Source organism: Pogona vitticeps, chromosome 3 (genome assembly GCF_051106095.1).
Source record: "Pogona vitticeps strain Pit_001003342236 chromosome 3, PviZW2.1, whole genome shotgun sequence".
In the NCBI taxonomy this organism is placed as follows: domain Eukaryota; kingdom Metazoa; phylum Chordata; class Lepidosauria; order Squamata; family Agamidae; genus Pogona; species Pogona vitticeps.
Window position 1 is genome coordinate 57,697,393 of NC_135785.1, and position 14,611 is coordinate 57,712,003.

The 14,611-nt window shown below is 38.2% G+C and overlaps 1 protein-coding gene across 1 annotated transcript in view; it reads left to right on the forward strand.

The window, feature by feature from the left end:
* The window catches only part of SORCS3 (sortilin related VPS10 domain containing receptor 3), a 603,874-nt gene that overhangs the window by 321,034 nt on the left and 268,229 nt on the right, over positions 1-14,611 (forward strand). Inside the window, exon 4 of the mRNA XM_072995578.2 lies at positions 5,401-5,559. Coding sequence (XP_072851679.2) covers positions 5,401-5,559 — 159 coding nt within the window. The remainder of the gene's footprint in view (positions 1-5,400; positions 5,560-14,611) is intronic.

Consider the following 14,611-nt stretch of genomic DNA (forward strand, 5'->3'; position numbering starts at 1 on the left):
CTGAGCATCCTTTCGGCTTTGTCCCAACCACTTCATTAGCTCTGGAGCTTCTTGTACTTGTCCTCCACTCTTCCTTAGTAGCATGTTGGACGCCTTCCGACCTGAGGGTCTCATCTTCCAGCATCATACCTTTTAGCCTTTTGTTTCTGTTCATGGGGTATTCTTGGAAAAGATACTGGAGTGGCTTGCCAATTCCTACTCCAGGTGGATTGCATTTAGTCAGAACTCTCCACTATGACCTGTCCATCTTGGGTGTCCCTGCATGGCATAGCCCATAGCTTCTCTGAATTACTCAAGCCCCTTCGCACCAACAAGACAGCAATCCAAGAAGGGAACTTATGAGTTACTACATGGCAAATACTGATAGAGTGCCTATCCAGGCAAAGAGTATATGCATATACTTTTGATGCTGTAAAAAGTTTAAATGCTACTTTTATTAACTTAATAAAGGCTTCTGTAAAAACAGCAGTGAGTCCTGAAGTTTTGGCATTTTTATTAGCCAAATTACATTTCTGATTTCTGTATTTCCGATCTGCAGTCTAGGTCTGGTAGAATAAATTCTGCTATTCTGTTTTCTTCAGAAAGCTCTTTAATACAACATTATGATTTTAGCCGTGGTGTCAATCAGTGTCAGAGAATTCTTACTATCCTTCAGTAATGGGTGTTGTCAGTCTTTTAATGTGCCTACTGCTTCCTTAATCTTTTCATGCACAATAAAGGAGCTGTGGATCTTGCTTAGGTCTTCTGTCTTGTAAATCAGTTTATTTTCATTTCTCTGATTTTGTTTCATGTGTTATTGTGTAATTCTTTCTATCTGACTATACCATCATCTTTTCACTTTTTTCCTCCCATCTGTTACTTCTAATATTTCTAGCACTGCATTCAGCCTCTTGACTATCATATATGCACTCTGATGCGACCTGCACTGGCAGTGACAAACCATACGTAGCTGTTGTTAAAAATAGGAAAATCACCATTACCACCGCCCAGCCCCCCATTCAATGTTTTGCATTACTTTAAAAGAATAAGACTTTGCTGTCAAGTCAGTTCTGACTTATGGTGACCCATTTCATGGTTTTCCAGGCAGAGAATACTCAGAAGTACTTTACCATTTAAAACTAGCTGATAATGACATTGACATACAAATTTATGTTGCAATAACACTTGTAAATACAAGTGTTTTAAAATGTAGAGATAAGGCAATTAAACAGGGACATGACAGCAGTTGTATAGAGTTGGGAAAGGTTTAAGAAAGTAGGTAGAGAATGTTTTTTCTCCTTTCATAATACTGTCATCTAGGGTCATCTGCTGAAACTCTGGCTCTTACATTCTTCTGATCTCAGAACAAGTCTCCACAGAAAACTTTAATATTAAAGCAGTGGTACCCAACCTTGGGCCTCCAGATGTTCTTGGACTTCAATTCCCAGAAATCCTGGCCAGCAGAGGTAGTGGAGAAGGCTTCTGGGAGTTGTAGTCCAAGAACATCTGGAGGCCCAAGGTTGGGGACTATCGATCTAAAGCATTATTTACTTGATAACCTTCATAGGCATTGTAGTGGAAAATCTTATGTATTCCCATAGAATCTTCCATTTCAAAGCAGTGTTGTTTGCAATGTTTTACTCTGTGGCACTGTGGTCTACCCATAAGATGTAAATAAGTATTGTTAATGCAAGTTTCTCATACTGCTTGAAAGTAAATAGCTCAGGAAACAAAAGAAGACCCAGCTGAAAGCCAGCTTGAATCCTGAAAGGGTGATTTGGTTTTTCAAATAGGGATTAGAGTGAAATACTTTTCCTATTAGAATGCAAAATGTAAGTCCTTTGAGAAGAAAAAAAGAAATATCAGGATTTTATTTCTGTGCTGTTCTACGTTTTTTACCTAGTTGCCCCAGAGAAAAGGTGATAATTCCTCTCTAAACCCTGTTGTGCTGAAGCAAAGCTCTGAAATGTTTGCAAATAGGATTTTTAGTGGTGAGCTTTGACTATGCCATTTCATTCCCAACCCTGGAGATTTTCCTATTTGAGCAATGAACATGATGATGCCTCTCCCATGGGCAGAAAGTGACCAATTTGTAGTTGCATCTAACTTCAGTGGTGGAAACAGGAGAGTGTTTTCCACCACACATGACTGCAGCAAGTAGCTTAGGGCATCTAGGACAGGTTGCATGGCATGCATGACACTTGGCATCTCATCTTCCCTCGGTAGCTCCAACTGTAGGCACCTTCCTTACTCTGCCATATGGTAGGACTGTCCTGCATACTCTACAGGTGCAGCAATGCAGTATAGATGCTATTTACAGTATATATTATGATTTCACTTGAGTACAGTAAAAAAGACAGACTATTCGGGTTATAGAATCCAGCTTTTGGCAAATCACATCAATCAGCTAAATACAAAACAAAACTCAAGTAAAAAGCAAAAATCTAGCCCCTGTGCCTGCTCTGTGGATATATGCTTGGAAACTGATTGATCTGCAGTTTGATGGAGGGTTTTCTTGGTTTAGAAGTGTGGAAGAGCAATGCCTGCTGAGTTTGCAGAAGCTTCAGAAGAGCTGTTGAATCACAAGCAGATGGGGTTTTTCAGCACCTACATAAGTTCTTCCCTCTTCCCATGCTGCGATGCAAACCCAATGGCTCTTAGTTAGAATAGAACCATTGGAGCAATTGCTGAATGGCAAGTCAAAAATCTGATTGATTCAGTGGTTTCTCTTCTGCAGTTGGGATAAGGGGTTTGGTCTAGGCCTATGAAAACTTGAATGAGTTTTATGAAAAAATAAATATTGCAGGATAAATGATGACACCTTACTTATGATATGTAAATTTGCTTCATTTGCAAAATACATGCATATCTAGGAATTAAACTTGTGTTTTTGCAGGGCTGTTAGAAGAGAGTGATAGCATAAAGCATGCATGTTAAAAAGCTGAGTCTGTGAACATTGATTTCAGCCCATAGTGCTCACCCAGTGTGAATTTAAAGGGATATCTTGGCTCTTGCTGCTCTAAGGATAGTGGTGAATTATTAGGTAAATATATTGTAAGCTATTCCCCAGCTAATCAGCATAAATTATCACCTGATATTGACTCTTAAAGGAAATATGTGTTTTTAAAAAAATCTCATAGTCAATATCTGAGGAATTCCATTTTCCATAGAAAAAAGCTACGTTTTAATGTCTTCTTGTAGACTAGTGTGTGATAGCTTAATAATTTATCAATACATTTAAATACACTTGGATGTGTGTTGTGTATTATTAGTTGTTGAAGAAATGTTATTAATCTATAGACTATTTCTTCCCAGACCTACTGAACTATTTTCAAGCTCTTTGCATATGTAGTTATCCTAACTATATTCTGTGTATTTAAGAATCCCTAAATAAGTCTCATGGCAGGCTTTGGACTGTATATATAGGAATATATAGAAGTTTGCTTCTTTGCTGTCTATTTTATTTTTTTCTCTTTCTCTCTAATACTTAATGGGGCACATAGTTGGCATTAAAATACAATGTGAAATGATTTTGAATCCGGTTGCCAGATTGATTTAACACTTGTATTTTCATTAGAAATCGTCCTCCATCAATGGTTTTCAGGGTAGGTTTTCATCTGGATATGTCTCCCCAGCTTGGGTCAATCCTGTTCTGCTGTCTTATTAGTGAATAAGATGTATTTTTATTTAGTATGATTCGAATCCTAAGCTATGCTTATGAAAAAGGGGATCTTTGGCTACTTTTACCCTAAGATCTTATGGACCCACTTACTGTTTTTTTTAAAATTTCTAGGAAGCATCATCAGTTTCTAAAGGGAACTATCAAAGGATAGTTTGCATTTATTCTCAAAATTGTGGGTGTAAGGCTGGATCCCACTGGGTTTCCCTTTCCAAATATACAAAGACAGTGATTAACTGGGAAGCAGAACACTTTATTTACATAGCTGGGACATAATAACAAAGCATGCCAAGCAGAAAATCTTCAATCAGTTTGTTATACTTGTATTATTTAACATTTACCTGAACTCAGTATTGACATGTTCCATGTATGTTACACCAGATCCTCACTATATATCTCCCTCTCAGAAACTAAGCATCGTCTTCCTAACTCCACATTCTCTCTTTCATTCATTCTTCTTTTCCACACTTTCTCCAGACTCTAAAGCTCTGACTGAGTGGTTGAAATCAGTTTGCACATGGTATAGTGTAAAGTCATTCCTGTGGAGTTACACCACTCAGTCCACACTACATGCCTGACTGCACAGTTTACTGTGTAACTGGTTGGGCAACACACTTGGAAATCGCTTCTGCATTGGTATAAATTTCACTACTACAGGTGCAGCTTTGAGTTGTGCAATAAAATTTCACCCGCTGACTCTTAACTACCTCTTTCCTCCTTCATCCCTATTCATAGCATTCTATACTGTGATAGGCTGACACAAAATAAGGGTGAATACCAAGCAACAGGATAAAATTTCTCCATTACCCATTTTTTGTAATTATCCAAAACCTTTTCTGGATGGTGGAGGGGACTTCCTGAGCCATATGGAAAGGGGCAAGGGGGCTACAGCAGGGAGGAAAGGATCAAAATCTTCCATAAGCTTCAGATTTACTTTTTTCAAGAGCTGTTTGACTTGACATGATCCTCCCCATCCCAGCATCCTCTCACATTCCATAATTTTTAAGAGCACCCCTCATTCCCTCAAAAGCTTCTGGGAGGATTGCATGGCAGTTGCAGAAGGAAAGAAAGGATGGGAAATTTTCATTTTAAGTTAACATCCAAACGTGTTGAGCTGGGGCAAAAAGTTTCTAATGTAGTTATGCTTTTGCTAAATCTACTTGTTAATTTGGAAGTCACACTAATCAAAAGGACAAAAGTGATTTTCTGACTCACTGAACTGAATAATTTGATCTCTTGTAATGTGTCATGGATCTACACATTAACTATTACAGGAACATTAACTGTAATGCTGGTTGTTGCCAAAATGTATGTGATAATTTATTGACAAGAAACGTGCAAGTTATTTAGGAATTATTATCGGATGTCCTTACCAAATGTCTGGGATTATTCCATGAGCCTTAAGCCCCAATGTTTTTTTTTTCTTGAAGGTGCAACTAGCTCCTGTCATGTTAATATAAAACGTGATCTGTATGCTTTGGTACATGTGTTGTGTATGAGTTTGAGAAGTCAATGTCAGTTTTGGCACAGTCCACAAGTACACAAAAGTAATAACATTTGCAGTAAAACACCAACAGTAGATTTTAGTTTTAAATGCCAGTAATCAGTGATGCTGGTAAAATAATGTTTCAGATATGAAGTTCTGTATTCGGAGTGAGATGCAGAAACGAATGAACTGGTGAATAATGTAAAGGTGTTTGTTTCTTCCATTAACCTATATTTCCCTCCCCTTTTTAATATAGATAATGCTTCTGAGTGATCCTGAAATTGAAAGTAGTATAATGATCAGTAATGATGAAGGTGCCACCTATCAAAAATATCGACTGAACTTCTATATCCAGAGTCTCCTCTTCCATCCTAAGCAAGAAGATTGGATTCTAGCTTACAGCATTGACCAAAAGGTACATTGTTTATTATCTGTCTGTCTCGTTACACTGTTTCAGACAATCCCTTCAACACTTTATGGACTACCAGCAGTAAACTTCAGGTTTGCACACAAATCCTCCACTTTCCTAAATGTGTCAGAAGGATCCGCTCTTTATTAATAATCAGACTTCCCCACTGACCATACCACACATATACACATTTTGGGTTTTCTTTGCTTACTGGTCATAGACTGGTCTCCTTGGCCTTTTGCTTCCTGCTTTTCTTCTTCACTGACCTCAGTGGTTAGAACTAATCAGACAGGGATATCAGAATTTGGGATTCCAGTTTGTTGCTCCCAAACAAATTGGGATTCATTAGCTACCATAGCAAATCCTCTCTAGTGAAGAAAATTGTGCCAAGGTGAGAAGGAAAAATAAAAAGAATTGGGACATTAGTTCATGCACAGATAGTTTGCTTCACAGGCCTCAACTGCACTGCAACTGTTGCCACTGAGAAAGAAGTCTTCATCCAGCAACACGGTAAAGTGTGAAGAACTACTGGTATTACCACCCAGTGCAAAAGACATGTCCAGTTCCATGTGGAGGGTATTCATTTGCAGTGGTTTCCTCTTTTTGCTTCACATTGCCACCTCCACTCATATTTTCCAGTTTTTCAAAAGACTTTAAAATTTAAACTGGAAAAATACTGGCAGAACCATATTGGCTTTGTGCAGCAAAAACTGCAAGTTGCCTACCCTCTGTAAGCTGGGGCCTATGCACATTATGCACTTATTTTCTTGCTAAGTCATGTGACATATGACCAGGGAATTGAGAAAATTGCTTGCACAATTTCCATTATTCCCGGGCTCAGAATTTCACAATGGGATTCTGGTCAGTGCTTATGGTGAAATCCAAGAAATGGCTGGGTCTGCTGAATCAAGTTATAGAGGACCACCCCATGTTCTTCCTTCTGAACAACATTGTGGTGGACAGCCCACACGTCTCTCCTGTCCGTCATTTTAGAGCCCTAGTGCAGGAGCCTATGACAGGACAGGAGGGGCGGAGTCAAGAGAACTGGGAGAGAGACAGAGAGCCAGTTAGGGAGAAGATTGTGAAGTGTTTAGACAAGAGATTGGAAAGTTGGTGCGTTAGAGAATATAAAAGAGTTAAAAGTAATGAGAAATACATAGACTGTTGGAATACTGAGACCTTGATTAAAGTGAATGAATACCAGTAAGCGTATATGTAATCAAATCAATGTTTATTGAATGAATAATTTTTAAAAATCCATGATTTTATGTTTGTGATTTACCTACCAAACCATAAATAAATCTTGTTATATTTGGCAGCAATAGTCTGAGATTCATAATTGGTACAGTGAGGGTAACATCCTCTGGTGGTAGCGAAAAACGGTGAAAAGAACAAGTCGTGTTCGAAGGTGAACCTGTGTGAATGGGAAAACAAACAGGGGACACTGGCGGTCCGCGACAAACATAAATCTCAATCAGGTCGGCTGCCACCAAATATCTCTATATAATTTTATTCAGATACATGTTAGAATGAAATAAGGAAGCCCTTCTTTTGCCATCCTGTCTTCAGAAATGCAGTTTGCTGGATGCCACTCCCTTAACCTCAGACTTCCTTTGAACTGAATGGAATTATTTCAGAAATGCAGACTATGGTTTTGCAATGCAGGATATAAGTTTGTTATTTGTAATCACAAAAAGCCATCTTTCATGGAAATGAAGTCATTAATGATCTTATGGGGTCAGGGATTGTCATAACCTTTGGAGAATGAAGATAAGAGGGTCTTAGAAACAAACAGTTGTGAAACCATGGTAGAACCAAAATAAATTCTGCTGTAAAACTGTTTAGCAATTTCCAGGATGGCTCCTTTAATGGAACCATGTTTCTTCTGCCTTCCCTTGCCTTTTCATCTGCAAATAGCCTATAAAGTAAAGACATCACTTGTCAAGCTTCATAGCTAAGGCTAGCCCTTGTTATAGTGTGCCTTCTCTCTCAGTTTAATTAGAGGAACAAAAAGGAACAAAAACTATTTTGGGCATGTCATCTATTTTTCGGAGGAAAAGAAGGAAGCTACTCACTTTGGGAAAAGTAGTGACTTCTTCTGGCCATGCACTTTGGTTTCTGTGTAGCTCTAGCTCTATATCAGCCACTGCCACAATATCCAGACCTGCTATTGTTTTGACTTACATGCCAACCCACAGGACTAGAGCACTCTCTGGGCAGTTTACAACATAATTATGCAAGGAACCCTTTGCCTCCCCCATGAGGTGAGTACTCGTTTTACTCACCTCAGAAGGATGGAAGGCTCATCAAACTTGAGCCAGCAACCTGAGCTCATCGAGATTGAATTAGTTCTTAATGTCTGCCCAAATCTCTCAAGATAAATCTGGTATCTTCTCTTTGGTATTCCACCTGCTTCAAAGACTGCACACTTCCAATGTATTTTGGCTTCTTCTGAGTTCAGAAGACCAGCAAGTGATTTTTAAAATGTACTGAGACTAAAAGGGGGAGGATGGAAGCCAATGTGCTTTCAGATTTTCTGAGCTTTCCAAGGATCTTTGAACATCCCATAGATTATCAAGATGTGGGAGAACAGCTTAAATCTTGGACTGCTTGTGGCATGATCCAGTGTGAGCTATTTTTTCATTGATTGTACAACACACAGGAGATTGCAGACCAGCCCAAGCTGGACCTTTTGGGTCCAGCAGCACAGTTACTCTTTTGGAGCTGATTTCCTTCCTGTACAGACAGAAGGTTTGTTTTAAGGGAGATCACTCAGAGAACTGATCCTTTCCAACATGATCAGGTACAATCTTTTCTCATTGTGTGATCACACTCTAATTGTGACCTGTACATGGAAGTGAATGATGAGCAGAAGGCTTCTCTGTGTTAACAGCAATGTTTTCTCTCTGAAATTTGCACCAAGAGTTTCTGTCCATTTGCTGAAGCATGAATGAAATGCAAGGGAAGAGGACTTTTGTTCTGCGTTGTTTTTTTCGCTCAGTGGTTATCCTTACAAAATGTATTGGCCTTCATTAATAGGCCACTGAACAGTATATGTTAGTCTCTTCTCCTGCAGTACATAGTATTATTTCCAGGTCTTTCTCACGCCTGACCTAGGTAATTTGATACACTTTAAAGTGTTATGTTATATACTGCACTGGTAACCAGAGATAATGATGAATACAGCCTTTATCTTGTTAACAGAAAGCTTCAGGTGCCCATTGCTATTCCTCTGATGATGCTATGGTGACATTTACAGATGCCAAGCCACGGTAAATGTAGAGTTCTTTTCTCTGCCAGGCAGTTACTATATGAAAGGATGTAGCCAAATGTCAATCCTTTTGCAAGCTCAGATGTTCAGGAATTCAGCAGTATGGCTTGAAAGATCGAGTGCATCCATTTGATATTGCTGAATGTTCTGATGTCACTCTGGAGGTACAAAGGAATTTCATGATCTACATCTGTGTTTAGATGGAGAAAGGTGTAAGAAAGAGACAGCCAATGATTGTCATGGAATGTGATACACAGTGATCATGTACTGTACAGTATGGTGAATTTGGGTTAATCCTCCGAATTTTGAAACTGGGTTGTCAAAAGTTCCTACTGAATATTTGACAATATATTATATTTATTTATTATTATTTAAAATAAAATATTTTACCTCACCTTTCTTCTTAAGAACCCATGATGACTTATATCATTAAAAGACAAGGTTTAAAGCTGAAAGCAGTAAGTATACAAGTACTAAAAAAATCAATTACCACATTAAAAGACAGTAAACAAAATCAACACTGAAAATATATTCAAAGCAGTAAGGCACAACCATCTATTTAGAAATCCCACTCAGGCAGCCAGTCATTAAGAGAAAGCTTGCCTGAAGAGTTTTTGCCTGTTTGCAGAAAAAAAAAATGTTTATTGAACCATAGTTGAAAACAAGGGAAGAATATTTTTCTGTGACTATATGCTACTGTATGCAAATGAGCTAAAGAGTTTCCACCCATGGACTCTTCTCCCCATTATACAAATGTCTGCAAACAACACTCTCTCATAATGAATATGTGCTATCATCTGCTGTTGAAGTTCTTGTGATTTTACCTATAAAGGGAATTCATGATGTTGGGATGTGGGCAAATCATAGTGGAATGCATTGTCTTGGAACATGTTGTGCCCTAACCCCAATGAAGGAATCAACAGCAATGTCAAACTGTTTCAGATACCCCAAAGTGGTGAAATGTAGCTTTGGTTCAGAAATAAGCCAGTATATTCCTGGTTTTCATAGTAGAGGCTTGTGGGGTAGTTTGTTTTATTTCTTTACTAAAGTCAGAGTGATCAATTAAGGTTAGGTGTATGTGGGTACTTCACCAGGCTTTGGGTATTTGTGAATGTCAACACTGTTCTTCTGAACATAATATTGTGAACATTCATTATCTGCATGAATTGCTATTTTTTCTCTGCAGTCAAAGAGGAAAGTTGGGGTAATATTGACATACTAGCATTTATTGAGCTTGTTCCTCTTCTATCTTGCTGTCTAGGGTGTTTTGCCTGGTGCTGACTTGAATGTTTTTCCAACATCAAGTAGAAATCTACCTGTCTGTCTGTCTGATTTAGATGCTATTTATTCTTTCACGTATGGATCTCAAGGAGGCTTATCATTAGCTACAATTAAAAGTTAATTGGTTTCATTATGTTTTTTATACTGGATAAAATAAAAATGTTTTGGTTATAGGACCTCTATAGGGGTGACATAAATGAAATAAATAAATACCCCCATTGCAACTTGCTTGCTTTTGTTCCTTTTTTGCCTATGCTAGACTGCCATATTTGCATGACAATTTGCATGTCCTTTTTAGAAGGACACTTTCTATTTGAATCATTCAATTGATGCTATAGGGAACTATTGTAGGAATCATTTACCTGATAATTCTGATTTGTATGTTATCTTCAAGAGCCACTGAGTGTTTGTTTAGACCACAGTGGAAACCTCCAAGGTATGTTATGCTCAAAACTAGCAATTCCCCCCCCCCAAGCTTCTCTCCTGAGCTGAGTAAGTTCAAAATTTTACTTCAAAATCCGAAACTTCCCCTCATTCCCAGTTCTGTTGTGTGAGTATAGCTAAGGAACAAGATGGGAAACTAAGGTGAAAAGGGGCCAGGAAGAATAGATGTGGAAGTACTTTTTGTGAGACTGAAAGTAAAAAAGAGAAGAAAAGTTTGACAAAGTGAAGAGGTTTCACAGTGATGCTGAGTTCTCATTTTATTCTACCAGAGAGTTGACTGTTCTACCAGAGAGTTGGGTATTAAAATATATGAAAACTGTGATTTCCAGTTTCTGTGGTATAAGAGATTATATTATATTGCCAGCACTGATTGAAACATATAGGGCTTGAAAAGCATAATTAGGAACTCAGTGTAAAGACATGGAGAGACAAGTATTTCAGAAAGTCTAATAGTGGCTTATCACTACAACACCTGCCATAATGTTGCTAATCAAACAAGTTCTAAAATGAAAGAACCTGGCAATCAAAAGTTCTCATCTTCTACTAAGCATATTCATCATCAAGATTCTTCATTAATCCTCATCAAATAAAAAAATCCATTTACAAGTTGGTGGATTAGATGTTTGAGGTGATAAGCAATGAGCCATTTTGGTGCACCTGGTAGTCAGTCTCCCTCCCAGCAAGGTCTTCCCAGTAATCATGGTGCCTTATTTTAAAAGTCTAATGTCAGGTATAGAGTTATCATGGCTTCCTAGATTGTATAATGTCTGCATACGTTTAGAAGGTGACAAGAAAATGGTCCATATCAAGGAAATTTCATAGATGCAAAAATAGGAATAGGCCTCCCAATCTTGCCATGTTTTTGTGCAAAGATCAACTATTACATGGGTTGAGAAATCAGTCTTAATTTGCTCTGTTTCTAGACCAATGGTAACACTAAATTCTTTGCTAGAGCAGTTTAAAAGCTGATAGAAACAGTGCTGTGGATGTAGAGGTAATTTATTTTCAATAAATGTCAGGTTTTCTTTATATTGGCTTAAAATAAGTTGTACCCCAATATCAGGAAATAGTTCGTCTTACACTCAGAATGAATTAAATCAGGTCCTGTCACATCAGCAGTCACCAACTATGACAAAGTGTTCTTTCTCCCAAACTCCTTATGAACCTCCAAACAACCGCCTTCCTGAGCTTGTCACAGAGCTAGCGGTGACACTACCAACAAGTACAGTGACTGCTCTCTCTCTCTCTGTCTCTTTCTGCAAGAATTCAAACTGGAGCCACAGCAAATCAAATGGGGAGCTGATTGAGCCAGGAGGAAGGGGAGGTTGAGATTGAAAACTAGTAGGTGAATGGGCATCTGTGTTCCCTTTAAGTTTTCATGCAAGTAGAAAATTTTACAAAATTATTCTTCTTGTCCAGCAAGAAGGCAAGATATTTTGTGGTTTAAACGTTCTGTTTCTTGTGTGAAAACTTTGAGCCTTGCTTCATACAACTTTTGTTGCATGTTCTAATTATTTGTGATACAACAACCAGCACTCCTTTTGCTTCTGTGTATGTCAACAACCAGACAGATTTGTGGCTTTAATCCAGTTGCTTCATTAGCAGCAGTGCTATTCATACTTATCCCTTCCTCTTCCCTAGTAGTTGAATGACTGGTTTCCAACCTGGAAATATCATATTCTATCACTATCTCTTGTTTCAGTTTCAAGTGTCTTATCGTATAGTTTTCAAGCATTCCAGTCACTTGGGTGGCACAGCATTAAAGGAGTTATGCTTAGCTGATCTTAGAATGAGCTAGTTATTTCCTGTGCCCTTGGACTAAACAACAGTATAGGGCTATGTTGCCTTTGAAAAGGATGTTGGCCCACTTATAGTACTCATATTTCAAAAGGAGACTCTTTAGAACAAGAAGATTGCAGTACCACCAGACAGACAAAAAATATATTTTAACTCTCAATGCTGTCCTTGTAAATGTGAATACACTTAAATCCCTCATGAAAATATTGTGAGTTTACAGTTAATGATCTGATAGACAAAGCCACAACAGTACATGATCCATCTAAGTCCACTGTCTGTCAGCAAGTCTCAAGGGTTTCAGAAAGAATCTCTCTAACCCAGGCCTGAAAATTCTAATAACTTGACCTGGGACATTCTAACCCAGGCCTGGAAATTCTAATAACTTAACCTGGGACATTCTGCATGCCATGAATTGCAACCTTTCTTCCAGAAGGTACAGTTGTCTTTTCCTATCTGGCAACATTTGGCTAGCATTTACATTCAGGGCTGCCTACTGTAACTGAAAATCATATTGTTAAAATCAGATGTTAGCACCAACCAAGGTTCCCTCTAAGCAGGGGATGCACGCACGTGTGCATCTCTGTCTCCCTCCATGCAGCTGTCTTTCCCCTCCACACAGCGATCACATTAGGTTCCGGTCAGAACAGAACCCTGCATGTGATGAGTCACTTGCAAGAGAGGTGGAGCTCCACCCAACAGAGCTGAAATAGGATACGTTGGCACCAATCAAGCTTGAGTAGTTTTGAAAACAAAAAGTATCTTGCTATAAACAGGGTTGTGCACACATGCAAAATCAACATTCAATTTCCAACAGTCTTACAACTTGTCTCTTTTGTTTAGTTACTTGAATCTCATTTGTACACTAGACAGATTATACTGGAAAAATTAGCAATGAAACTCTGTGTCATGATGATAGGACATGTAGTCAGAGAAATGTAAAATGGAGTTAGTTAGGTTCTGTGTGGAGACGATTTGAGAGACTTTGGAATGTGTTTTTCTAAGTGCCATGAGAGTGTTTTCCTGAAGACTGTTACAGCCAGGATCCAGATATTATGAAGGCCTAATTCAGAGGCCCCTGGGAGACTCAACATTCCAAGCTTGTTGCAGAAGAGATAAACAACACCTGGACTCTCATGGGAATAAAGAAATGAGAGAGGTAGTACAACCTCTTAAAAAGCTAATTGGTTAACAGCCAGAAAGAAGGGCGGAGTTAGGAGGGTATAAAATTGATGATGGGTTATGTGAAAGTGATTGATGGTGATGGAAGAGAATGGAATGTGATGGTTCATGTGTTGTTCGATTCAATGAAGGATAGAGGATGTAAGTAAAGGAGAAAGAAGAAGAGGGAGGCTAGCCCACTATAGCCTACCGTAGGTTAGCTTTTTAGTGTTTATTATTTTAAATTGGAAATAGTTATCTTATTTAACTGCAATGATATTTGAATATGTTTCTTGATGCTAATGCTTATGCAATATAAACTGATTTCTAGTGAAACTCTATTTTTCTAATAAAAATTAATTATAAAAAATCCTTACAAAGGACTGGTTTCTTGAACAGCAGGGTCTGGTTAAATCCAGGAAGGGAGAGGGCCACAAACTAGCTATCATGTAAGAGTCCTACCTAACTGAGCTGTTGTGCATTCTAAGGAATCACAAAGACCATGTGCCTGTACTTTCAAAGTACTGAGTAAGTGCAAAGTGTTCTTTTTAGGTCAGACTTGTTCAAAGGACTTATGCTATGCACTGCTGAGGTCTTGGGACTTGCCCCAGTGCAAACGTGGTAAATAAGTGCTGGTCGAACTCTCTGGCTAAATGCCCAGCAGCCCTTTAGGGTCCAGTGCATCACACCCTGAACAGTATGTATTTGTTGATTTAAGCAAATTGAGTTAGTGTGCAGAAGAGTGAATAAGATTTGTCAACATTAATATGAACAGTAAAATGAGATGAGTTATTATGTACAGCCAGTACTAACTGTGAAATGTTTTAAATGAGTTTAATCTTGTGAATGTAATGCATTTAATGGAATATAAGTTATTGTAATTACTTAGCTGAAATTTGTCATCTCTTTATGTGATTGGCTTATTATATTTTTTTACCTGGAGTGGCAATGGAAAGTTGAATACTAGCTTGAAAGGATAAATAACAATATATCTCTGTTCAGAAGAGTTTACTCAAAGACATTGCATACTGTTTTATCAAATATTTCAAAGGAAATAGTCATAAAATTCTACTGGCTTCTACAGTAATTATTATAGGACTCTAGCAA